At 44.6% G+C, this 27873-nt stretch overlaps 2 protein-coding genes across 2 annotated transcripts; one reads left to right on the top strand and one right to left on the bottom strand.

The window, feature by feature from the left end:
- Positions 1 to 1228: 1228 nt before the first annotated feature.
- DPM1 (dolichyl-phosphate mannosyltransferase subunit 1, catalytic) lies at positions 1229 to 21469 on the bottom strand. The gene is made up of 9 exons (XM_024559579.4): positions 21309 to 21469; positions 18653 to 18752; positions 12960 to 12993; positions 11421 to 11497; positions 11311 to 11336; positions 8786 to 8881; positions 6021 to 6089; positions 2876 to 2990; positions 1229 to 1795 (listed from the first exon to the last, which is right to left on the bottom strand). Exons 1-9 carry the CDS (start codon positions 21467 to 21469, stop codon positions 1691 to 1693), a joined length of 783 nt encoding a protein of 260 aa, XP_024415347.1. The 3' UTR covers positions 1229 to 1690.
- A 221-nt stretch (positions 21470 to 21690) lies between these two features.
- Positions 21691 to 25785, top strand: MOCS3 (molybdenum cofactor synthesis 3). The gene has a single exon (XM_024559503.4). It carries the CDS (start codon positions 21775 to 21777, stop codon positions 23140 to 23142), a length of 1368 nt encoding a protein of 455 aa, XP_024415271.1. The 5' UTR covers positions 21691 to 21774; the 3' UTR covers positions 23143 to 25785.
- Positions 25786 to 27873: the final 2088 nt, after the last annotated feature.

The raw sequence follows: 27873 nt of genomic DNA, 5'->3' as shown, positions 1-27873 counted from the left end.
GTGAAATTCTTCACTGCTTAAATACTTTCTTTACTGTAAACTCCAACAGTTACAGTGTTGTAATGATTGTGGAAATAACTGAAAAGATTAAAAAGGCAAAAGGTATCTGCTCCAGTCGAGGTCTGAGAAGGCAATACTAGTGGGTTCTCTGAGGTAGTTACTTCATCTCTGCTCCATATACTTGACTGAAAACTGCAGGTTTGCATGAAAAAGAATAGATTCTAAACACTTTTTAAAAAGCGTGTTATATTGCTATTATGTTAGCTTAAGACTAATTTGACATCACACAGTGATGAATTTCATGGTTACTGAAGATGAGAGGTCCCTTCCCCGAGGAAGGTGGGTCCCCGGTGGGCCACTGCACAGCTCTGTGTGGAAGGGAAGTACAATGGCAGAGGCCCTTTCTGTAATGTGTCCTATGGACTCAACTATGGGAATAGGCAATGTTCAAAATGCCACCAAAGGTTTAATACTCTGGCATCATTTCTGGCAGGATCTGCTAGAAATAGGAACGGAAAAATCAGACTTGAAGTTTTCCTGACTTTAGCAACCAAATCAAGCCAGGAAAATGTAATAATCAGGAACACTGTTCACTAAATGGTTAGTAAGTAACTTAAAGACACCTCTTCCTTTTACTTGTGAAGGAAAAGTTAACTTGGTCTTAAGCTTATATGCTCATATGCCTAACCCCAAACTTTTAAAGATGCTGCATGATCCAAAAGCTTTGTTACAATTAAAAACTGATCTTTTTTTTTTTTTTTTGAAATACCTACTTTAGCAAAAGTAAACAGAATGTTTGCACTGGCTTGAGCGAACAACTTAACTTGCATTTTAACTATCAAGAACACTTTTCTGAACAGAGAGAAAAGCTATCGGAAAGGAATTTTTATTTTATTAGTAAAGATATATGAATTGTTCAGGATCCTGAAATAATATGAAAAGAAATACTGAGGAAAAAATATTTATGTAGTTTGTAAGATGGTTAAGAACTGCCCTAACAGCTAAATTTGGCTTCCGTGTCGGCACTTTTCTTCATTGACAGCAGCCACGGCTCAGAAGGGGAAAAGCAGCTGTGTTGTCAACTGCTGGCCAGGTGTCCCCAAGCCAGTGTTTTAAGTAGACTCGCTTTGACGGAACTGCTTCACCAGTTCAAGAGCTACACAGAGCCAAACTCTCAAACTGTGTTTTAAATGTATTGTTTTATCTGACTTAAGAAATATGAGATACATTTTTAAAGAAAGGGCAAAGGTGTGTATTTCTTTTTCACTTCATATAGGAACAGTCATATGTAGTTCATGATTATATTTAGCATTCCTCTTCTGACATCTATCAGGTACAAAGAGCTATAAATTCAGTTTTTATAGAGAATATTTCAAAGTCTTCCTCATGTAAGAAATTCTGCATTCAAATACTCTAATGAAAAAGCAGCAATATTTTATGCAAAACCCCCATATGAATTTATTTATAGGTCTTAATACAGCAAAATGTTAAAGAAAACTGAGAACACTGCTCATTTCTCTAATTTAATTTGACATACAAAATGGAATTTCTTCAGAAAAAAAGATTTGCATGAAATTTACCTTACCTATGATTTATGCTCTAAGAGTACATTTCATAAAAATCAACAACCAGGCTTCTTTTATGTTTAACTTGAAATGAACATGGTAAATATAAATGAATTAACTTTCTTTTACGTAGTAGCAAAGAGAGTCAATAACCCTTTCAAGAAAGAGACTATTTCATTTCCTCCCAACTTGGATTCACCGTAAACACGATCCACAAATGATATTGGAACCTATTAATAGTTAAAAAAAATACATGTTAAGTCAGTCTTCAAAAACATTAAAAAGGAAGCATAGCAGGCATACAAAAATTACTAATATCATAGAAACAAGATGAGTTCTATGATAGCAATTCCTTCAGATTGAAGCAATTCCTTCACTTCTTACAGCGTCTGTGTGTACCTCCAAGTCTTTACAATTAAACAAGCACTTCATTGTCTAAAAGTAGGCTATATGTATAAACAAATCGACAACTGTTTGAAAAGCATTGATCCTGCATATTAAGTTGGTTTACTCAAGTTTCAGACTGCATTTCAAGGAAAAATTATACTCCAAAAGTAAAAAGACCTTTCACTTAATTTTTTTCACCAGTCGGTCAAATTTAGCTATTTCTTGTTATGAATAAGAGTCTTAGTGTTAAACAAGGAAGAGTCTTCCCGAGAGTTCACTAGCTGGCTGTAAATATTACAGACCGCACCCCCGCCCATAATTCCTGGCTTTTCATCTACTCATAGGATATGGGCAATGGGACTCATCATTCATTTTAAAGTTGGGTGGCTGCGGGCTATGGCGAGAGAAAAAGCAGGAAATAGACTCATCCCAGAATGCTGAGTGGTCAGAAGAAAGGGCAAGGATGGAGAACATACCAGTAACTTTTAAGTATTTAAAAGGGAATGCTGCCTTCAGTTAATGTTTGTTTGGTTTTTTTTAAAGATTTTATTTACTTATTAGAGAGAGGAGCAGGGAGGGAGAGAAACATCAATGTGTGGCGGCCCCTTGAATGCCTCCTACTGGGGACCTGGCCTGCAACCCAGGCGTGTGCCCTGACCGGGAATCGAACCGACCCTTTGTTTTGCAGGCCGGTGCTCAGTCCACTGAGCTGCACCAGCCAGGGCTAATGTTTTAAATCTCGGTAGGTCAAATGTATTAATGTGAAAGGGATGTGAATTTTCACCCGTTAGTGCATGGGCATCCTAAAAAGCTGGACGCCTTTCACATTTATTTGGTAATTATCAAAATTAAAGTTATTATAAAAAATCTAAACCTTATTTCTTTACGAGGAATACACATACTATTTACCATCAGCTGCATACCTCGCCAATAGTATAATTCAACTGTCTTGCCCGAACAATCATTTCCATCTGGAAGACGTAGCCTTTAGAAACACATTTTTCTATTAATTTCTGTAGAACTTCTTTTCGGTATAACCTGTATAAAATTAAAAAATATATAAACACCTGGATAAATAAACCTGCCTGCATGTATCCTGACCTTTCAAAAAGTTCACTGGAATTTCTAAAACCTAAAACTTTCACTAGCCATCAGTATATAGAAAAGTTCTTACAGTTGATTTTGTATTTGTCTTGAACCAGAAAGGTCATGAAATAGTTTGTAAATAATTAGAAAATGAATTCTTAGTATTTTTAAAAAATATTTATTTTTAGAGAGGGGGAGAGGAAGGAGAAAGGGATAGATATCCACGTGTGGTTGCCTCTTGCGCGCCCCCTACTGGGGACATGGCCAGCAACACAGGCACGTGCCCTGACTGGGAATTGAACGGTGACCCTTTCATTTGCAGGCTGCGCTCTCTGTCCACTGAGCCACACCAGCGGGGGCAAATTCTTAGTATTTTTTACAGAACTTTTCCCCTACGTACTATCAGAAATTATAAAAATATAGTAATGTGAATCATTCAAAGCAGAAGCACCTACTGTTTTTACTCTTTAAATTTTTTTTAAATTTATTTTTAAAGTTGAAAGAGTAGAGATGGTTCCAAATATCGGAACAATAGAGTTGATAGACAATGAAACAACAAGATGAACTAGATGACAAGAAGAACCTAGTAATTACCAAGCATTTCCTCATAAATATTCATGACAAGCATCTTTTCCTGTGGATCCACTAAATAAATTCTCTGGGATACACTAGCCCCCACAGGATGAGCTTGGGTAAGCGAGGTGAAGACAGGAACGAGGCATCACAGGATTCAGGCAGTCCTGCTGGGACACAGCGATCACCAACTGATGTCACAGTTAGGCACTTGTAACGGGGGAATGGACGTGCAGTCTAACTTCAGACAGACCATAGGCCAACACAAAGCTCATCGGATTTACAAAGTAAGACTGGAACTGGTAGCACAGAGAGCAAACCCAATCGCTTTCTTGAGGAGCTCCCTGTTTGCAGTCACTGAGGTGAATGAACATATACTTCTCCCTACTCCCTAAACAGTCTCAGCGAGAAGGCAGGCAGCAATTTCTCTTGGTCTTTTTGGAGCAAGTTAGGAGAGGCAGTGTGGCCTAACCACGTTCTCTTCCCAGTTAAAGGCCACCTGGATTTGCAATGCCCAAGCGGGGGTGCTGGTGGGCAGGGGGGCAGTGTTAACCTCGAGCTGCAGTCTTTTTGAGTTTCCACTTATTTTGTAAAAGGTACAGGACTCCTAAATACTAAGAATCTAATGACAACAAACTTTAATGAGAAGTTGAACTTTAATAAAGCATGTATTTAATAAGTCACTACTCTTAGGAAGAAACAATGAACTATTTAAAAGTAGTGAAATTGACGGGCTCACTTGCGTGTATACATGTGTCTGCTCTGGTATTTGCAGAGAATACACCCCATCACTGCTCTCTCTGAAAGACCTCCGGAGCTCCAGGCCACCCCTCGTCCTCCCCCCTACCTCTAACCCCGACATGGATCTGGCGGCAATGCAGCGCCACCACCCATTCCCTCTGCTGTGTTTTCCTCAACAGCAGAGTGGCTGTGTGTTGCCGCTACACCTATTTTATGTAGTTGTGCGTCTCGTCTCATCAGAATGTGTGAACTCCGTGAGGACAGGGACTCTGACTCTTGTCCAGTGCTGGGCATGCAACACATATTGGCCGGCTCTAACATGAATCACCTTTTAGCTTTTTTGAAAGCACCTGCAGAGCTTTCAATAGGGGAACTAGGCTGAAACACAAAGCCCCTATCACCACAACCCGTGGAGCCACCCTGGGTCTTCCTTCACAGCCATCACGCCTGTGGAGTGCACGTGGGCCGTTCTGTCCGCACAGAGACTCTGTAAGTGCCGCTACTCCGTGCACTGTGGCTGCACAGCAATCGGTGACCTTAGTCAGACAACACATTACTCCTCTGCCTTGAAGTGTGGAACAAAAGGGATACATTTTTGGGCCCCATCTGCCTTTTATAAACCAAATTCTGCTTTCTAACCAATTTACATTTTAATTCTAGAGAGGCTTCATTTTCATTATTTGACCTCTAATTTGCAATGGCTCCTCTCTTCATTTTTTGGGGGGGTGGGGAAGAGGGGCCAGTTGTCCTTGGCTCATAACCACTTTTATTTTACCAAGTAAGGACACAAAGAAAGGTTCACTTTCGACCCTCTCGGTCTGACTATCTCCGAACTGATACTCTAGAGCTGCAGTTATGCTACGGGTACCAGTTACCTTCAACAGCCAGCTCCCAGCTTGTGTGTGTGAATTCTAACGCAGGATCGAAAATCAACATTATTTAATGGAAAAAATAAATCTCAAGTAATACAAATTAATAACTAATGCATGGGGTTTGGGCCTTAAAGAAAATAAACAGGCATCTTATAGTTTCAGAGATTTAAAGAAAATCCGGCAGGCTTTAATCTTTTGGCTTGGTCATATAAAACGGTCCCTCTACCGCAGCACGTCTAAAATCAAACACACACACACCCTGGTGCACCCCGCCCCCCAAGAATAAACAAAAACAAAACACGCGAGGGACCTAGCAGGCGGCTTTGCACCCGTCACACAAGACTCTTTATAAAACACATAAGGAGAACAAGGCGACCAAAAGGCCCTGCACAAACAGCACAGGTGGTCAACTTTTCTGGGACCCGTGCCGTAAACATCCACCTGACCGGCAGAAACCTCTGGAAGAGGCAGAGGTCTCTGGAGCACAGCAGAGCGACCAAAGTGTTCAGAGTGAGCAGTGAGTAGGCACTGCGGGCCCCTTAGGGGCTGAACATTCATACTGACATGAACAAGCACACTAACCTGAGCCCCGCCTCCGCTACTCTTTAAAATAAAAAAGCACGATATTTTTGTTAAGATGCTTAGACTTTATTAGCAGCTTCTAAGGAACTTCAGCCTTTTTAGTGTTCCAGAAAAAAAAACAGGGTAAAAACGAAAAGCATTTTAAAATAAGCCATTGTAAAGCAAGAAATTTAGGCAAGCAGTTATAAATAGTAGAAATATAAAGCTACTGTACCTGAAACTTCCTGTTAAATCAGACGCTCCGGGTCTCAGCAAAATCTGAGTGATAAAATTGGCCCCACGGCTGTCAAATAAAACAATCAGATTTTCTTTATAAAATGGTTTCTAAGCAAGAGAAACGCATCCAAGAGCAAAGTACTAAAAATGCTACACCAGTTTCAAAAATAAATAAATGCAACATTAGTTTACAGAAACATTAATTTTATAGAACAAAGAAATCTTTAGTCAGTGAAAAGAGATCTGTCTTAGTCTGCTTGGGCTGCGACAACAGAATACTTATTTCTCACATTTCTGGAGGCTGGGAAGGCCAAGGAACTGAAAGTCTTCTTGCTCACTGATGGCTGCCTTCTAGCCGTGTGCTCCTGGGGGGGAGGGGAAGGGGTGAAGAAGAGACTCAGCTCTCGCCTCTTCTTCAAAGGGCACTAACGCTGCCAGCAGGGCCCTACTCTCAGGACCTCATCCACAGCAAATTGCCCCCAGAGGCCCCGCCTCTGGACACCACCACTCTTAGGGTAGGGTAAGGCGCTCTAACAGGAACTTTTAGCAGAGGCATCCGGTCCCTAACACTGGCTTAGGGCTTGTAACCCCAACTAAGTATCAACCAATTACAAGCTACTACTGACTAATAGCTATTATTAACATTTCAAAAAGATGTGACCTGCTCTTGGAAAAGTGACTTTCGCATTGCAGCCATTTCATTGTGCTCAGATTCAGAAAAGTTCCCTCAATATGGGGAGAAAGTTTCCAAAGCCAAGGTAACCGCCAAGGCCTTCTTGGAATATGTTTATATAAACAACATCGTTAGGGATATAGCTGGGATAATGGCTAAAAAAACTTTTTCCCCTTCAATTTGTTCCTAAAAGCCACTAAAAACAACAACAAAAGCCAGGGCATTGGTTAACCCCTAAAATGTGTGTAATCAAAGGAATGTGAGTGCATGTGTATATGATGAGTATATGTGTATGTGTGAATACACAATGTATGTATTTGTACATCTATTTCATGCACTTTTATTTTTTTTAATATTTATTTTTAGAGAGAGGGGAAGGATGGGAGAGAGGGAGAGAAGTATCAATGTGTGGCTGCCTCCCGCAGGCCCCCAAATGGGGGCCCAGCCCACAACCCAGGCATGGGCCCTGCCTGGGAATCAAACCCATGACCCCTTGGTTCACAGGCCAGCACTCAACCCACTAAGCCACACCAGCCAGGGCTATTTAATGTATTTTTAAACCAGGGTCTCTTAAATAAAATGCAGGAAGAGTCAGGCAGACTTGGGTTCAAATTCTGATTCTGGGACAAATAAATGAGAACTTGCGCAAGTGGTAACATAATCTTTCTCAGGAGTTTATACATTGAGTCAGCTCAGACACTAATGACGAATGACAGCTCCAACTAAATGACCCACCTAAAGGTTGTAAACTGTCTGTGACTGGAACTCCCTAATTTTCAGTAACAGTGGTAATGACCAAATGCAGAGAGGCCCGAGAGACCACTGTCCTCTCAGCCTTGGACAGGATCGCCCGGGAAGCCTGTGGAAAACGGCAATGCTTCGGCCCGCCTCCACAGAGCCGCTCAAACCGTCCGCACTGTGAGTGTGCGTGAGAAAGGGAGGTGAGGGGGGAGCAGTTGTGTGTAATGTTCTCCCCACGTGATCCCGATGTTCAGCAGGACTGAAAGCCACTGTTGTGCCCAACGCCTTCATTTCTCTAAAGGCTGAGGCACTTGGATGTTTTCAATGACTTGCCCAAGGTTCGCAGTTAAGAGGAAAAACTGAGATTAACAGAATCTTCAACAGGAATGGAGTGTGATAAAAAACACGAATGGCCAAGAATTCACTGCAGGTCTTCCACTCTGTTTCTCCGCCCCCTGGCGGGCGGTTGCTCTGACTCGGAAAGAACACCGTTAGACCCAGAATCCGGGACTCAAGGAGCCCGGGGCTGCACCCTTGGGACGCCACCTAAAGAAGCTGGCCTCGCTTTCCAGGTGAGGAGCCACATGCAGAACTGAGAGGCCCCAGCCGCCAAGCAGCACCGACTCCGGGATGAACAAGGACATCCTGGGCCTTCCAGCACAGCCGGCTTTCCAGGCGAGGGGCTGCATGAATGAGCCCGGGGGGCCAGCAAAACCACCAGCTACTCCCCAGAGCCAGGAGCGGTAGTGAGTAGTTGTTTTATTTAAGTCACTAAGTCTTGGGGTGGTGTGTTATACAGCAGCAGAAAACTGAAACAGCAGATTTCATTTCTATTTTATGACAAGGAAAGTAAAGCTTAGAAAAGGTAAAACATGCGAGGTGACACAGGTAATTAAATGAAACAATCAGGTTTTTAACCTTCTGACTCCAAAGCCTCACTACTTTATGGTGCTTAGAAAAAAGTTGAAATCATAAAGTGTCTTATTACTTAAAAATAATAAAAAATATATATGGAAAAAACTACGTATATAGTGCCAAAATATAGATGAATAGCTCACTTAAAATCAAAGCTGAAGGTCCAAGGGAATAAATTTGTGCTGAGTCATACCATTTTACCACAGGTTCAAAGGTTTATGCTGATTTTTCCTTAATGAAAAATATCCAAAATAAAATAGTGTAATCATAGGAAAAATTGTAGGTAAGAAGCTATGCGGAAATATTTATTGGATGTTATACTCTGACCCCACAGATCCCAAGGCAGCATGGTAATTTAACTAAATACCAGTTTTAAACACATTTAACTATAGTAGTTACACTAAAAAAGAGAGAAATCATAGCACATGGTATACCTGATTAATTTTCTTTTCAAATCCCAGCCATAAACACCACCATTTCCCTTGTAGCGAGTTCCAGAGACAATGTCAAAATTACCTTCCTTTTGCTTCCTGTAGAACAAATAAATGAGCTGTTAATCAGAGAAAGCTATTGAGCTTTCAACAGTTATTTTCAAGAGCCACACAAACAGGACAGAAAGACTTACATCTAGAAAATAAAAATGCCAAGAAAACAGGTGTACTGGAAGATCTTTCAGAGTAAAGCTCAGACCTGATTGTTTTCCTTTATTAGTATTTAGAACAGTACATTTGCTAACTGCACCACGTGAAACCGTCCTAAAACGTAGTACTGAAATTCAATTTCCCAATCCCCATGCATTCCGTTCTGGCCCCTTGAAGTAAACAATGCTAAAACGGGTTTTAGGTTGCTTTTACAAAATTGGAACCCAAAAATAGTACACTTTTAACTTGCTTTCTGTCAGTAAACAATACACCTCATGGGATCATGGATATCCCTAGCAGGGCTGTCAAACGCATTTTCACCGGGGGCCACACCAGCCTCCTGGTTGCCTTCAAAGGGCCGAAATAATTTTAGGACTGTGTAAATGTAACTACTCCTTAACTGTTAAGGAGTTGAAATTACATTCAGCCCTTCGAAGGCAACCGCGAGGCTGATGTGGCCCCCCGTGAAGATGAGTTTGACACGCCTGCCCTACAGGACAACAGAGAATTCCCCTATTCTTTTCTCAAAAGCTGCGAAGATACTCTGTAGAATATTGGACCCGCGTTCTCCTATGGTTGTTTCCACGGGGACCCCCACTTCCGGGAACACCACCACAGTGAATCGCGCTGCAACTCTCAAAAATGTGCATCCGGGTGCTCAGACTATCCGTAGAAGAACATAGAGGGACATAAAATAGTTCTAACAGGTCTCATCAGAAATTACCTTCTAAGAAGGTTTTAGCAACTCCCTCCCTCCCGATATTTGAGTGTGCTCATTTTCTACAAACTTACTGGTGCTGGATGTGCTGCTGGATTTTTTTTTTTTTTTTAATTCCTCACCTGAGGATACGTTTGTTGATTTTTAGAGGGGGTAGGGGGGGAGAGAGACATCAATATGAGAAACATCCCTCAGTTGCCTCTAGTATACACCCTTACAGGGGACTGAACCCGCAACCTAGGTAAGTGCCCTGAAAAAGAATCAAGCCCACAACCTTTTGGTATACAGGGTGATGTTCCAACCACTGGGACACCCGGCCAGGGTGCTGGATGCTTTTAATTTTGATAAACTAATGGGTCGTAATAACGTGCAATTATATTTAATTTGCATCGCCCTGACTACATCCCATGGTGACTATCTTCTCTTAGATTTATTAGCCATTTGGATTTCTTCTACAGATAGCCTGTTCGTATCTTTCCCATTTTCTACTCTACTGGTGCTCTTTCCTTATCAGGTCAGAGAGGCTTTGTGTACTGGAAATATAAGCAGAGGTGATATCTTTGAAGTAACTTTATGCACAGATCAAAAGATGAGAAATTCTTGGCCACTAGGGAGCAGGCAAAGGGAACACAGCGCTCTGTGTGAACCAGAAATGGGAGGAGTGGGCCTGCAGCGGAGAGACCCAAGGGGAGAGGCACAGGCAAGTTCAGAAAGGGAGGCAGGGGCCAGATCACACAGCAGTTTCAGGGGCAAAGAAAAGCAGTGTAGATTTCTTCCTCCACGTGTTAATGAACTACTCTAAACAGCAGAGTGACATAATTTGACTTTGTTTTTGTATATTTAGCTTATACTCAGATCAGTTCCCAAATTCTTATTCTGAGAGGTTTTGTGGTCTCTTGGTTTCCTAAGAGTATGATTATAGCATCTGCAAGTAAATATAATTTTGTACCCTTATCAATATTTGTACTAGATTGTCTTACGACACTACTTAAAATCGCCATGTTTTATGGTAGCTGGTGTGCCTATCTTGATGACTTTATTAGAAATGATTCCATGTTCACCATTTACCAAAATGTTTGCATTAGGACCGGGTTATCTTATCATGTTGAAATGGTTTCCTCTATTTCTACTTTAAAGTTTTTGTTGGAAATGGCTAGTGAATTTGATCAAATACCTTTTGGCATCTACGGACTTGATCACACTGCTTTCTTTGTTAATGTGATAAATTATGTAGATGAGTTCCTGAAGATGAACAACTCTGGCATTCCTGGAATAAACCCTGTTTGGTCGAGGGGCTTTGCCCTTATGATGCAGGACTTAATTCCGTTTAACAGGAAGTCACCTTCTTTTTATGTCTGGAATAATCTAGATAACAAAGGAATCACCTGTCCCCCGGGGCTCCGAAAACACATCACTTAGTCCCACATCTTAAATACTCATGAGTTTGAGATTCAAAGTCTATATGTTTTATTTCTGATAGCAAATAAAATAGCATGTTTGTTTTTAATTAGTGAAGAATAAAGAATGAAAATAAGTCCAAAATCAATATAAGATAAATGATTTGAATCAGATATTTTTTCCAAATATTAAAATTACCTACCTAATGAATTCAGGAATAAATTTTGGCTGAAATTTAGAAAGAATAAACAGTAAGTCAGTAAAATAGACTAAGACAACCATAAATCACTAATAAAGAAATGTACCACTTACATGGTGTGAGAGATCAGCATCCATAATAATTATGTAATTTCCGGTGGCATGCTTCATTCCATGAATATATGCAGTTCCTAAAAATGAAAATATTCATCTACATTAAAGAAAATCACCGGAAATGCTTACATACACATTTGAACAGAGAAGAAATTGTTAAGCACTGAGAAGTATAGTTAGTCCTCTAAAGGTGATCCTGAACTATAATTCAGTATTTTTTATTCTCGATCAAACACATCTCTCAATTCCATTCTCGGTCTCCACCTCTCCCTTAGTCCCAGGCACTGTCTCCTGATGACCTCTCCCTACGAAGTGTCCCTACTTCCGCTCTCCCCATCTCCCTGCCCATGTCCATAGAAGCTACCCACCCCATCAGTGTCTTCTACACGGTGGGCAGCCTGGAGCACTAGAGCCCTGCTCCGGTGCCGGGGGCCAAAGGCACAGCTACCAATTATTTATTTCTGCACTCTCTGACCCCAACCTCGCAGTGTCTCATTAGCAAGACTGACATCTTCTGCCTTGTTGCGTTCAGAAGTGACTGAAGCCGCTTTCTGGGTATACCACGGGGTTAGCAGTAATCCTTGGTCACTTCCATGGCTGTGTCCAGATTCCTTCAATCCCCAACAACCTTCTGGACTCAGGTATTCAGAGCACTTGATGATGCCAGCTAACTAACAGACGTTGGCATACCAGATATTCACATTTTCAGAACTGTGCTTCTCCCATGATCCCCGTTTTTCAGTAAAATTATATAAATTCTCAACATAAGCAACTGTGACTAACCCCAGAAATAAGGGCATTTAGATCATCTCAGATCTATGCTCAAATCTAAATGGCTGAGCTCATTTGAGATTTTCTTTATGTTTAAAAGTTGGGAAAGCTTTTTTTAAAAAAAAATAAAGAATACCCTTTTAAGACTTATAACTTAAAGAAATGCTCCAAGGCGGTGTGCTGGTCCAAGATGGTTGCCCTGAGATCCCTTCTCGGGCATTCCCCAGCACTGCAGGGAATTTCCTTCCCAGGCTCTCTAGTCAGCTGGCCTCCCAATAGCTATGGGAGGCAGGGGAGGGAGGAGGGGAACGTCTGGGTGGCCTCCCTCTCTTATTCTGCCTCCCAGTGCTGACTGCATCTCTTCAAAGGTTCCAACTCCTGCCAGGTAGTCCAACACCATCAATTCTAGCTCCCTCTGGGCAGCCTGGGTTATTCCTGGACTCTAAAACCAACATCTCCTACTGTTGTTCCACCTTGGGGTAATCTCTGAGTAGCCTCACTGCTCTGTCTGGCTTCTTGCAATCCCTTCACCTGTATACCCAGATTCTCTGCGTTAAGTTCTCTATAACTGCAAGGGTCACAGTGGCTGCTGTTTTCCCGAGTGGGCCTTGACTGACACGGGCAACTCAAGACACTAAAATGTCATTAAGATTATTAAGAACCACCACAGGAGGTTACTATTATTTCCGTCCTGCTCCAAACTAGGAAAACACTGAACAATTTTACCTAGGCAAAAAGCAGGTGTAAGGGGTGAGAGGTTCTACTCACCTAGTCCCAACTTTTTCTCCCGTGGCCTCAGAAGCTGTAAGAATAAGAAACAACACTTTGATACAAATAATAAAAAGTCTATTAAAAATTATATTTTTATTCATGTAAGTGCTGTTCATTTTAACAGAAGTATAGCTGCATTTCCTAGACCTTAGAGCAGAGTACGTATAACCTTTTTTTGCCGAACTAAAAAAAAGCATTTAGTAATAAATCAAACAGCTGAACAGCTTTTAAGGGAAAGCAACATTTTTTTTCACCCCAACCTCATAATAAAAGCCAAATTTACACACAGAAATGTTTTTGGCACGATCCAGGAAACTCTGGACACAATGTTTTTACATGCCGCTTGATCGATCCTTTTGAACGTTTATTAACGCCCTCCGGGGAAAACTGCGGGTCTCCCGTCTTCTACCCGTTTTTGGAGTATTTGGTGGCCAGATTTGTTTTTTCAATTCCCTTTGTGATTTTAAACGTTGCTATCGTTCTTCCTCCAACAACTTATCTTGACTTTATGCTTGGGTGACCCCATCTCATTCTCTACTGGCCCAATGGCGAGGTTATAGATTCTCTTTTCTTACAGTTCTGTCAATTACTTAGTCTTCCTACACTTTTTACTTTATACATAAACCCTAAATTAGTTGACTTTTCTTTTTATCTGAAAACTTTTGAAAAAGTAGAATGCCAAGTTTTGGACTCTGTTGTAAGTTTCTGAGACACAGGGCTCAAGCAGACTCCCTACCCAAGTGTATCTTGTGCGCCGCCCCCACCCCTGCCCCCCGTACTTGCTAGCGTCTAAGCAGGGTGCCTCAGCCTGCAGATGTCTAAACAGAGTCTTCTCAGTTCCAGTCACCCAGGATAATTTTTTTTACTACATGTATGCTGCTCTAGGTCTTGGGGGAGGGAAGGAACAAATATAGATAAAATATATTCCTGCCGGAGAACAAGACAGTCAATCACCTGTCATTACAATTCACTGAACAAAATCAAACAAGCTATGTCAGATTTTATTTGATTTTGTGACAGTTACTGACAAAATACTGAGCCCATCTGATCTCTGCCCTGAAAAAGCCAATCTTTTAAAGTTCACCTTAGGTTTCCTATAACCCTATGTTTCAGCTGGGAAAATTTGTGCTTCAATAACAAATAATTTTATTATTTATAAGGTTTAGAGTGTTCAAAAGTTTACAAACTATAAAGTAGGTCGCATACGACAGAGTAGTATGGAGCAGCTAAAGGAATGAGGCCGTTTGGTGACAAAAATCTCCAAGATATCAGACAGTAACAATGGTACAGAAAGGCTACGTTTATACATAAAACATAACCACGAGCACAATACCTAGTTCTAAGATGTGGACACAAACACATCTACGCAGAAAGGTGCCACACAACGAACACTGCCCGGGTTTCACCCTGGGGAAGGCACTGGGACGCAGCTCAGGGGAGCTGCTCAAAGTCAACTTCACTTTTATCGGTGACATTTACATTTTACACCAAGAATGCACTGTTTATTTCTCACATAGAGACAAGTTCAAATTGCTTCATTTAGTGTGCTTCACCTTCAGCCCCTTGATTCCTCTCCCCCTTCTGGGGCGCCGCCCCCTGCAGCCACCCTGCTAATGTGCCGTGTGGTCTGGGCAGTGAAGGACACACACAGCTCGTCTGGCCTCGCCTGGCCCGGCTGTCGTGAGAACAAGCAGCGATTGTTACAGGACAGGGCCTGGCCCTGAGGTGGTCTGCCTCGGGCCAGCTGTCGTGTGTGGGCCCTCAACTCCGTGTAGGAAAGATTTCACAACGCGAGTCTGGGTGAATCCGAGGATGCGTTCATTAAAGCTGGGGACAGTGAAACAGAGGGGCTTCACATAAAGGGAGCAGCATAAGGCTGGGCTGCCTTAGCGCACTTGGAAGTCAGAGAAAAGGGGGCTTTGGGGACGGGTTCAGGGGACTAGCCTGGGACAAGCTGCCAGTTGCCCATTGCCTTAGAGCAGGGGTGTCAAACTCTTTTTCACTGGGGGCCACATCAGCCTCACGGTTGCCTTCAAAGGGCCAAATGTAATTTTAGGACTGTATAAATGTAACTAGTCCTGAACTAGGGCCAAGGAGCTCAGCGCTGCTGCTGGATAGAAAGAAACAAGGTGCTGGGCGGGATAAAACAAAGGTGGAGGGCTGGATTTGGCCCACAGGCCTTGTGTTTGCTCTCTGTGCATTAGAGTTTAGGGGCTGCCTGCCTGTGGGGGAAGGAGGAGGAAAGAAAATGGCGCGGGCTGCTCCCCTGAGGGAGAAGGCTCGCACTGGGCACTGGGTCCTTTGTCTCGAGGCTTTTATCTCTCTCATGCAGGTGGGAATCTTAGGGGAGGTCTCAGGAGGGTCTCGGCAGCATATGCATCAGTTCTCCAGGTGTGCCTTTTCAGGGTCATGGTCTCCACTGATTGGTCAGTCACAGGGCAGAGGTCTTTAGTCCCTGCAGCTGGTCCTGGCATGGCCCACCTGGTTTTGCTGCTTTTCTGGGCCTAGAGCTGAAAAAACTGAGGCCTAGATGTTAACTCCCGAGAGGAAAGGCCAGGGGAGGAGAGGCTACCCTGGAGGGGAGGTCCTTGGTTTCCCAGTTTTCTCCCCTGCCAGGCACTGGGCCCTTCCATAAGCCCAACTGTACACTCCTCCTCCTTTGCAATTCTTTACGTATCACTGACCCCTCCGCCCCCCACCGATTTTTTGGCTATGTGTACTTCTTGTTTCATGAATTATCTGTTTTTGTACACTTGATATTTTTGTTAGAGAAAATTTGGTACCTGGGGATGACCAAAACATTTTATTATAATAGATTAGACCTCTCAATCCTATAGCTATGTTTCAAAAGTAATGAACACATCTTACTGTACCGATGGAGATGTGAGCAAAAACCACGTCCATCTCTCTGCTCCTTCTTGCTATGGCCTGTAACTAACCTCACAGCCCTTAAGCACAGCACAGCCTTCTAGCCAGTGACACCTCTGTTCCTTACTTTTGGTGGTGACGGCCAGGATGACAACCAACAAGAGCTTCAAACCGCGACCGTACTGACCACCAGAAGGTTCCGGCCCCTGGTGCTACTGCATTCCTCGTCCCTTTGTCTTTTCAGTCACTAGTGCCTGAGCTGCACCAGCAGAGAATAATCTGCACAGAACTGATGGCCGAATCTGGCTTCAGGTCGGGGGACGAAGTGAACCCCACACGAGAGGCCTTCGACACGGAAAGGTTGAAGCCCTCCACGGTCTCCCCACCTTGTAACTGCATGTTGTTAACAGTTCAGACCACGTATTCCCGATTTTTCTATAGTGCCACCTCCGCCCTTTGAGAGGTAGCCCTGAGAGCTTCGGAAGTGAATTAACCCTCTTGTCTGTTTCCTCACTGCAGAGTTTTGTTTGTTTAATTTTTAAAAAATCTTCCTTGGCTTTTTCCTGAAACATTCACTTCAATTAGTTTGACAGGTGAGCTGACAAAGCATCTGGGCTGAACCACTTTATCTGAGAAAAATAATCATTTTTATCTACCTTTCCCCTCAATAAACATACATATGTCACTTAAAAGCAAGTAAGTGCCAGCTCTGGCAAGGCCTCACACTGAAAAAACTGTTTCTAGTTTAAATGATTTAAAGCTCAGCCCCGGTTGATGTGGCTCAGGGGATTGAGTTGCCAGTTCAATGCTCACTCAGGGCACATGCCTGGGTTGTGGGCCAGGTCCCCAGTAGGGGGCACACAAGAGGCAACCACACATAGATGTTTCTCTCGCTTTCTCCCTCCCTTCCCCTTTCTAAAAATAAATAAATAAAAATCTTTAGAAAATGATCCAAAGGTCATAAAATAATGAATTAATAGGGAATTTCCTGGGTACTATAGGGAAATCACCATAGTAAATGCTACTTTTTTTCTTACTCATTTGAATTTTATTGGGTTGATGGGGAAAATGAAACCCTTTAAGGAACAACGTTGTTTAGGAATTTGTGAAGGTCAATTTAGTGGGCAGTCCCTACTAATCCATCAATCAATTATACCTCAAGGCTAAGCTTCTATGACACAAATATTCAAAATGTCGTCAGGCTGACACTCCCAGATTAAATGCCAGCACGTGGCTTCAGAGCATTCCACGGGTAACTAACGTGCACCACCGGCCATGGCCCACATGCTCTAAAGGAGAAACCGGGGAACTGTTGCCAAAACCATGAACCACCGCTGGAAGTCACCGCTAGAAGGCTGAAAACCTGCCAGCTCCCCACCCCGCTTTGTACTCCCATTCAGCAGGGGGTACCGGAGAGGATGGGGGAGTAACCGATCTGTGAGTGGGTCGCTGCTCCGTGTGAGAGACCGAAAGAATCTCTACTGCAGGACAGGTTTCCCACGTGCGTAAGAGTAACACATCTCCCTTAACTCTTCCCACCAACGGAGATCTCCTCCCGTGAAACAAATTAATTTAGACTAATCAAGAATATTGGGGCCCAGTGACTATGTTTTATGATGCTAAGTGCATTTCTTGAAATGCAAATATCAGTAAAGTTTCTCCAAGAGACTTCTTTATGTCTACACCCATGGTTCTTTGTTGGGAGGAGGGGACAATTTTGCCCATAAGGGGACATCTGACAAAGTCCTGAGACATTTTTGATTGCCGCACCGGGAAGGAGGGTAGTTCTGGCATCTAGTGGCTAGAGACCAGGGCCGATGCCAAACATCCTACAACACACAGAACAGCCTCTCAGAGCAAGGAACACCGGGCCCAACTGTCAATGGTGCCCAGGCTGAGAAACTCTGCTCTACATAAGTTACAACGCCCAAAGCCTCGAATGTGTTTTCTAATTAAACATGGACTTGATTGTATGCTTTGGCCCAAGAACTATCCAAAGTGAAGCTCACTAGTGTTCTCAAACATACTGAAATCCAAACCAGGGATTAAAAATACATATATATATATAGGTATTCATATATATAAGAAGCCATGCATATATGAAACCATATATATAGATATATATGGTATAATGGCGCTCTCTCTCTCTCTCTCTCTCTCTCTCTCTCTCTAGTTTCATATATATAGTTTCATATATATATATATATAAAACCATTATAAAATGAACACTACATCTGCATAACTTACTCCCAAAGGAGAACAGGCTTCAAGGTACAGTGGAAAAATCTAAAGTTTAAGACTCAGAAAGTCAACCTACGCCCACAAGACTATTCTACAAGTAAAAATAAACATAAAAATTCCAAGTCCTCCAAAAAGCCATTCCTATTCCCCATGGAAACAGCTGCCACCCTCAGGTACAAGCTTTCACACGTGGGCAGTCTTCGCTCCCGAAATACGAGGCCACCTCGGGAAAGGGAGGAAGAGAGGCCAAGACACACACCACCAACCGCAGCCGCGTTCTACCACATCCCTGGTCAACTCAGTATCATGCTTCCGTTTGGTCCCTCCAGAAGATTTATCTGCAGAATCCGTCATAAAAGCAGTTCATCCCAAGACTATTTTGCTATAAAACTACTGACCCAACATATCAGAAAGATGTAAAACCTCAAGCACAACGGAAATGCATCTAAATCCCAAGTGTCCAAGTTGCTCTTTGTCTCTGCAGTTTCTGGGCAGACAGACTGAACTTAAGCACTGTCCATCTCTCATCTTTCCCCTACAAAAATGCAACTGGCAAGACGATAAAGATTCACATGACTTACAATTTTGTCTGAACCATAGATCTTCTCCAACTGTTCAGCAACGTCCCTTGTTCCATCTGGGCTTCCATCATCTATGATTATAATTTCATAGTTGATTTCACTAAAATAAAAAACAAATGGAATTTGTATTGTTTGAATACAGTACTGTCAAAACATTAATGTTAAAACTACTAATTCTTAACCAGTAGTGGAAATGTATTTCCGTATTAATCACTAAGGAAAATTAAAAAAAAAAATCCAGTGATTTATATATGTAATATATGTGATAGGACATCATATGAAGTTTTACTTACTTTGGAAATAGAACTGTGAAACCTTAATATTAACCTTAGTTATATTAACTATTTCAAAAGTATATTTAAAAGACAACTCAAAATGACTGAGCAGCTCTGAGTGATTATTCTTTTTAATTCCCAAATGATTTAAAGAACATCATCAGGAATAAATCCAACTTAATTTCACCTTTGAAAAACCCCATGTTAGAAGAGTACCATAACCTTTGACACCACTATTTCAAATAGTTGTACCCATTATCAACACTATCAAATAAAAAGTAGCAGCACAGAATCACAAAAGATTTCAAATGTGCTTCCAAATTAGCGTCTCTCTGCTGTTCTCCTTTGTCTTTACCAGACAGTGTCTATCCTACAAACAAGCCAATACTTGGATGTCCATGAGAGCACTAGCATGTCTGCCCCTGCTCCCCTAAAAAAACATTCTTTTTGTTAACTTTATTGGGAAACTTCAGCAGGAAGACAGTGAGGCACAGCCAAACTCTCACACACAACATTCTGCTTCTTCTTGGTCCTAGTTCAGGAAACATGCAAGGAAGTTGCAACCAGAAAACACACTCTGCTAAAGGTTTAAGAGAGTCAGCCCCAGCAAACTTGTCAGAAAGGAACACAGCTTATCTGTTCTCTACCAGAAGATATGATGACTTCCGCTTCCCAGCTGTGCGTTAAATTTGGGCATGTGCTTTACATGCCAAAACATGCAAGATGCTGATTCTAGCTGATGTGCTGAAAGAGCTATACTTCTAAGCAAAATCACTTCTCTCCCCCACTTTAAAACACCCATACCACCTGAGCGTGAGGTAGCTTAAAGGAATCAAGGTGATCAGACATCAATAAGTTAATCTGATTGCATCTCACAAGAAAATAGTTGCATTAAACCTCATTTTGATTTCAAAAATCCACCCGACTATTAAAAGATAAATTGTACTACATAAAAAATATTAAAATGAAGCAAAAATATTGTAGAATCAGAAGACAAACAGGAACAAGACCAGCTACGTGACAATTTCTCTAAGTTGGAAAGAACTGGTAGAAATCAAAATAAAAAGATAATGTAAAAAGAGATGAATAAAAAATTTGAAGAGCTTTGTATGTAAAGTTATTAAAAAAACCACCCAAAACAGCAATGTTTATGATTGCTTAACCACTATGATATAAACCTGAAACTAATACAAAAAATAATGAGTATAAACTATAAATGAAAAATAAAGTAAAATAATAAAGTGGTGCAGCTGGAAAAAAAAAAAAAGAACCACCCAGCAATATTTTTCACCAACAAGCATTTTTTATTTCCAACCATGTAAGTTTACGGATACTCAAGTTGACTGGCTGTGGGGGAACAGGCACTCTGTGAAGAATGCTGGGGAGTCGTAAGCCGGTACAATCGTTTTTGAGAACAATTTGGCAATAATTATCAGCTTCCAGCACACCTCTGTGGATCCAGCAATACCACCGCGAAGGCTTTATCCCGAGGTACCAGCATCAGTATGAGTGCTTGTTGCAACATTCACCTAATAGAGGGGCACTCGCTATGTGTCAAGCACTTTTCAAAATGCTGGAAACTGTGGTGTGAACAAAGTCCCCATTCTCGTTAGTGAAGCAAAAGTAAAAAAAAAAAAAAAGTCTTTGAATAATGTGTTCGTTGACATGACCCAGTTAGATAAAATATAACACAGCTGTATGGAATTATTACTTAGTTTTCAAAATAATTTGCTAAGTTTGTAGGTGCTGATGACATGGAAAGATTTTCAAGATTTCTACAACACAGTCCCACCATTGTAATCATAAAAACAAGTTACTTTGCACTGACACCAAATTTACCAGTTCTTTTTTTTTTAATTGTACAAACACTTTCAAATTCAAACTCCAAGCCCCAGATTCTAACGACCACAACGAACATCCCCAGTGATCAACGAAGCTGCCCTTCTGCCAGCAGCAGACACCAAACCTCACGCTTACATAAGCACTGGCACCGGGTTGGGAGTGCGTGTGCTCGCTTAGACTCCCGGCTCCCGCCCACCTAAACAGCGGAGTGAGGTCAGGCTTACAGCCTCGCCCCCAGTGATAGGGACCAGCCCTTTTGAAGAGAAAAAAAGGCGGTGACGGATGGGGGCGGGCGGTGTACGGTAAAGATAAAGGACTGTCTCCCAAAACCCAAGGGCAGGAAGGAGGACCGAGACAGGGATTGAACCCCTGAAGTATCCGCCTCGGCGTTCCCCGCAGGGTGGCCCCCTCCACAAGACTCCCCCCGGCAGCCGCAGACCGGCCCGGCGGGGCCGCCTGGCGCAGTCAGCCGGTGACAGGCCACCAGGCCGGGAAGCCAGCTCATCTCCTTCCTCGGGCAGGGCGGCCGGGCGTGCTACCTCTCCGAGAAGCTTTTCACCAGCAGCCACACGATGAGCGGCAGGTTCTCGCGCTCGTTGTAGGTGGGCAGTAGCACCGAGTACTTGTCCTGTCGCGGGTCGCGCCCCTCCGGCCGCCGCCGAGACTTCGGCGGGGTGCGCCGGGCTTCCTTGGAGGCCATGGCGGAACTGCGCCAGACGTCGGAAGCGGAATGACGCGACGAGTCGCACTGTGCCAAATCGGGGGTCGCGGGCGGGCCAGTAGGGTTGAGTGCTCGCTCTCCTAAGGCCCCCTGTATAGTTCCATCGGAGGTCTTCGGAGCTTATGAATCTTTAAAGTTGAACCTACAGGATGTTTCTGGAAATAGGTAGCTATTTCATCACCTTTTCCAAAGCGGCGTGAAAATTTTTAGTTTACTGCAGTCGCTAGGAGACGGTAAACCGGAAACGGAAGTGCCTTTCAAGATCTCTCAGGAAGGGGGACGCCATGGCTGCGAAAGCGGAGGTCCTGGCCTTGCAGGCTGAAGTTGCCCGACGGGAGAAGGAACTGAGTTCTCTGAAGCAGAGACTGGCAGCGGCTCTTCTGGCGGAGGAAGAGCCAGAGCGGCCGGCTCCGGTGTCGCCCCTGCCGCCCAAGGCCGCCCTGACCCGGGATGAGATTCTGCGCTACAGCCGGCAGCTCGTGCTGCCCGAGCTCGGCGTGCAGGGGCAGCTGCGCCTGACCACCGCGTCCGTACTAGTCGTCGGCTGCGGCGGGCTCGGCTGCCCGTTGGCGCAGTACCTGGCAGCGGCCGGCGTGGGCCGCCTTGGCCTTGTGGACTACGACGTGGTGGAAATGAGCAACCTACCCCGCCAGGTGCTGCATGGGGAGGCACTGGCCGGCCAGGCCAAGGTCTTTTCGGCTGCCGCCTCGCTGCGCAGTCTCAATTCGGCCGTGGAGTGCGTGCCGTACGCTCAGGCTCTGACGCCAGCCACGGCTCTAGACCTGGTCCGCCGTTATGACGTAGTGGCTGACTGCTCCGACAACGCGCCCACTCGGTACCTCGTTAACGATGCCTGCGTGCTGGCCGGCCGGCCTCTCGTATCCGCCAGCGCCCTGCGCTTCGAGGGCCAAATCACAGTCTACCACTACGACGGCGGGCCTTGCTATCGCTGCGTGTTCCCCCAGCCACCTCCAGCGGACACGGTGACCAACTGCGCGGATGGCGGGGTGCTGGGTGTCGTCACTGGGGTCCTGGGCTGCCTGCAGGCGCTGGAAGTGTTGAAGATCGCCGCAGGCCTGGGTCCCTCGTACAGTGGTCGATTGATGCTCTTCGATGCTCTCAGAGGACGTTTCCGTTGTATTCAGCTGCGAGGCCGCAGGCCCGACTGTGCAGCCTGCGGGGACCACCCCACTGTGACTGACCTGCAGGACTATGAAGCCTTCTGTGGCTCCTCGGCCACCGATAAGTGCCGCTCCCTGCAGTTGCTGAGCCCAAGGGAGCGAGTTTCTGTCACTGACTATAAGCGGCTTCTGGATTCTGGGTCACCCCACGTGTTACTGGACGTCAGGCCTCAAGTAGAAGTGGACATCTGTCGTTTGCCTCATGCTCTTCACATCCCTTTGAAACATTTGGAACGGAGGGATGCGGAGAGCCTGAGGCTCTTAGGGGAAGCAATCCAGAAAGGGAAGCAAGGCACGCAGGAAGGAGCAGCGCTCCCCATTTACGTGATTTGCAAGCTGGGCAACGAATCCCAGAAAGCGGTGAAGATCCTGCAGGCAGTCCAAGAGTTAGGCTCCCTAACAGTTCAGGATGTGGTGGGGGGGCTCATGGCCTGGGCCGCCAAAATCGACGCGACATTCCCGCAGTACTGAGGTGGCTGGTAGACGTAGTCTGACCTGAGAAGGTTGTGGGTTGTCACATTACCGTAAAGATCGTGGCAATTTATTGGATGATAGAGTTGTTAATGGATTATAACTCTGTCTCTGCGAATTGCCTTGTGTTTTCAGCACTAGGAGGGTGCCTTGAACTTGTGAGCTATATTGTAAGGGTCGGGATTTTGTGTTTTAATCTGCCGATCATTTACCGGTCCTGCTTTTTTTTCCCCCTCTTCCCCCATCCAAAAGCTCCCTAAATGGTGTATTTTATGCCTGGAATTAAGTTGTTGTAAACTTAGTCTTACTGAATTGATCACAGATGATATACTTGAGATCAATTTATTGTTTACTAAAGATATTCTTTGGATTTTAGTGATAGAATATATACTAGAGAAGTAAGTGTTAAGAGGTACATTGTTTTAATGATCTGGAAGGTGGTTATTCTATATATTAAATATTGTGAATTCATATCCAAAGTGAAGTATTTACAGGTTAGCAAGATAAAGGAAGCCACTTGCATAGTATGTCAGTTTCTCCTATAAATTTCTGATTTTTTTTCTTAAAGTTGGCTTCAGGGTCCACCTTATGTTGTATTCATAACATTTTCTAAACTGTGTATTATGGTTTGGCTACCTTCTGCCCTCCTCTGCCCTCCCCTATCCAATCTGTTATAATCAGCATTTCCATGAAATGGCAGGTACTCTGCCCAATTTCCAGTATCTACAACAAAATCAAAAGTAGAAATTTAGTATGTATGTAGCAGTGGTTAATTGAAGAGGAAATGCCTTGTCAGAGGGCACCTCCACTCTGCAGCTGACTTGTATGCAGGCTTACCGACAGCCAGAAACCGCAGACGTAAATGGGAAATCTTTGTATCTGTGGCTACACATGTTTAAAGAAAGTTAAAAAGCATTGTGGGCCAGACAAAACCCTCTGCATGTCAGATTTACTTACCAGTTTGCAAACATTTTTCCTCTCCACTATTCACTCTGAAGTTTGGGTCTCCATTTTATTTTTTATTATTTTTTTAAAAAAGAGTTTATTTATCTTTAGAGAGAGACGGGATGGAGAAAGGGAGGGAAACATCAATCGGTTTCTTTTTGTACCTTCTTGTATGTGCCCCCAACTTAGCCGTGTGCCTGGCCTGGGAATTGAACTAGAGACCTTTGCCAGTTCTTTGCGGGAGGACACCCAACTAGCTGAGCCACCCTGGCCATTTTAAGTAGATTCACCATGAACAGCCTTTTCCTAGTGCTGGTTGTATTTGCCTAGCTAGGGCCCGTGGTCCTCAGCTCATTTGGCTCTTAAGAATTGCAGCCTAGTGGACTCAGGTTTTTGGATGGGAGCGTGAGCTAAACTGGCCAGAATTAATGCAAAGTGAAGGCCTGCCCTGAACGGACACAGCTCAGAAATTAAGCGATAAAACTCTCCCCTGGGGCCTTATCCTCTTACATCTGGGGATTAAGGCTCAGTCCAGCTGACACTGCATATGGAGGGCCATGTGAAAGAAGACACGCAGACCACACAGGGTGCACTTGCCCCTCCGTGCACTTGAGGCACGGGGAAGAATGTTCAGCCTCTGAAAGGAAGGCTATTGAATAGAGCGGCTCACACAGGTCAGCAGAGGTTATACTTCCTTTCTGTTCTCAGCTTGGGGAGCTGCAGGGCTCCGGCCTCCCCCTTGCTTCCTGTTGTCTTCAAATATTTTTTTAGTACTTTGTCATCACTGGGGGGTGCAGCAGTGAGTAGGGTAAGTACTCCCTTTGCTCCCAAAGCCTATGTACGTAGTGGGAAAGAATCATTAAGAGAAGGAAATACACGCCCTGGCTGAGTGGCTCTGTTCGTTGGAGCATCCTGTGTACCAAAAGTGGCGGGTTCAGTCCCCAGTCAGGGCACATACCTAGCTTGCAGGTTGGACCCCTGATTAGGGCGCATATGTTGATGTTTTCTTTTTCATGTCGATATCAACCAGAATCAGCCAGGTAATTTGTACCACCCCCTTGTACCGCGTGGGGCCCTGAACACTGGCAGTGTGTGGGATAGTTGATGATGTCTGAGACCTCGTGGTTGCCACAGCTGGGATGGGCGGGGGAGTGCGGTACTGGCATCTCTTGGGTAGAGACCAGGGTCATGCTGAACATCCTGCAATGCGCAGGACAGACCCACAACAAAGATTTATCCGACCCTGAGTTTCAGTTGTGTCGAGGTTGCAAAATCCTGTTTCAGTCAATGACAATTTTTATATGGGCCAGAAAGAAAAACGTATCAGAGTTTTATGAAAACACACAGCCAGGGGACCTGCCTTGGTCTGGGGAAGGCTTCCTGGAGGAAAGGCCCTTTGAGCTGAGACATGAAGAGTGAGTATGAATGAGCCAAGCCCAGGAGGAGGAGAGGAGGTGCCAGATGTTGGGGCCTTAGGGGGTCATTTCTTAACACCCCTTTGTTCTCTGAGGAGGTTCAAAACCAAGTGAGAAAGAGACACAGGACTTAGGTAGACAAGTGAAAATTCCACCTTTGTAACTAAGGAAGCTACTTGGGACTGTGCTTAGGTACAGCCAATTTGCTAATATGCTGTCTCTACCCCCATGAACTTAGCACCCCAGCCTGCAGGCTCTAGCCTGCTACTCATCAGAGTACCCCCCACCAATCTCAAAAAGAGGAGACAGGAAGGGGTCATAGTTTATATCCCAGTTCCTTCTCCCCAACTCGGTCATCCTCCCTGGAGAGGGTGAGAGGGCGAGCGGGGGTCAGAGGACAAACACCCACCCCAGTGCAGTGGTCTCCACTGGCTGCTGGGGAAGCCACCTTGGGGGACTTGGAAAAGCCCTGTCCCCAGGCAGCACTGCAGCCCCAACGAAGGCAGAATTTCAGGGGCCATGCATTGTTTTGTTTGTTATTTTTTAAAGCTCCTCCCTCCCAGGGTTTTCAGATAAACTACAAAGACGTCCCGTTAACTTTGTATTTCAGAAAAACAAATAACGTTTTTAGTCCAAGTATGAACAATTGCATGGGGCATGCTTATATTCGTTATGTATTTGAAATGCCAAACTAAAGGGAGTCTTGTATTTTTAGTTGCTAAATCTAGCAGCCCTGGGATCCCAGGTGACTCCCACCTGCGGCCAAGGTTGAGAAGCACTGAGCCAACGAAACAGGAAAAGTGGGAAATAGGTGTCTTCCTCCCACGTCCTCCCACCTTTGGTCCCCTTGCCCCTAAAGCAGAACCCTTAAGCCTGTGGACAACAGGAGTGGGTTGTCCCCACAGGGAACAGCCATCCTTCAGGCCAGTCCTGGGTCTGCCTTCTTGAACCCCAGTATCAGCCAGGACTCCTTGTGGATCTTTCTAGACTGACTGGCTCATCAGGGCTGGGAAACACTCACTCAAAATCAACGGAAAGCCCACCCAGTACTCCTCACTGAAAGTAAATTCCCTGTTTCTTCTCGCATCTCCGACTAGGGCCAGCCTTGTTACCCTGTATGGCACAGCAGGGGTTAGGTCGTGAGATTCCATCCACTCCCGGGATAAAAGGGACCCCAACTGCTTTGATCTCACAACTCATAAGGGCGAATGGGTGTGAGCTCAGCCTTGAATTCTTTTGGACTTTACGAGAACTCTGGACATTTATTTGTCCCAGAGAATATAATAAAGGCTTTATTATTCAAAAGTGGAGTCACCGTGCAGTTAACTGTGGCGAGCAGGGATGGGACTCTCTGATTGGCCAGGTCTGGTCACATGGCCACCCCTGGACCTGGGCCGGGTACGACTCTGCGGGATCCCACGGACTATAAGTGAGGGATCGGTTGTTCTGGTTTTAAAAGGCAGGTTTTATTATAACTCAGGAATGGTGAGGCCAAGGGACAGGAGATCACTGCTATCGAAAAGATGGTTTTACGCCGGGAAAGCAGGGAAAGCGGGCCTAGGACCGGCTGGATAAATGACCCAGGAGGCTCAGGGGCCTGGGGCTGACTCTAGTTGCCTAGTACCTGGCCCAGGGTGATTAGGGCAGGTGGATAGGGGCCCGACTTATGAGAGCCAGAAAAGGAGGAGGCTGGGCCATGGGCTCTGGATTGGTTGGTTTGCAGATGAAAAGTGCCTGCCAGGGTTTGTTTACCATCTCTAGGAATTGGCTCATTCGGGGAGGGGCAGTCCCTCCAGGGTCAGCAGGGCCCCCAGATGTCAAAGCATTGAAAACATAATAAAATGACATGATGAATACAGTTCTCCAAATGCAAATCCACTTTCTGTGGCCAGGAGTGGAGACAGATGCTGGGCAGCCAGAAACGAAAGTTACCTGCTACCCGAACATAAGTCCAGCCGCTTGGGGCCCCAAATTTGGGCTCTTGCTCGGTCAGTTGTCACCCTCCCTCTCCCAGGTGGACCATCTTTCTTTGTCGCTGGCATTTACTGCACCCACAGGCCTCCTGGTCAGTCCCATCCCGGGGTCTCTGACTGTATGTCCAGACTTCTCCAGACATCTCGGTCCCATGTCACCGGGTCCACAGGGCGCATCTGCCACTGCCATTCATTCTGATCACTGCCGGGAAAAGCTGACAGTTGACAATGGCTGTGGTTCTCACTTCCCCTGGCACCAGGCCCACTTGTTTTATTAAAAACTGCCCAGAAACTGTGCCTGCTGTCGCCAGGCACAGGGCACAATCGGAGCGATTGGGTATGTTTGCCCTCAGGCACTGCTCAGAGGCTTGGTAGTCACCTCCAGGGCACAGCGCTGG

This window comes from Desmodus rotundus, chromosome 6 (assembly GCF_022682495.2).
Source record: "Desmodus rotundus isolate HL8 chromosome 6, HLdesRot8A.1, whole genome shotgun sequence".
In the NCBI taxonomy this organism is placed as follows: domain Eukaryota; kingdom Metazoa; phylum Chordata; class Mammalia; order Chiroptera; family Phyllostomidae; genus Desmodus; species Desmodus rotundus.
The sequence above is the reverse complement of the archived record's forward strand: the minus strand, read 5'-3'. Positions and strand labels throughout refer to the sequence as shown.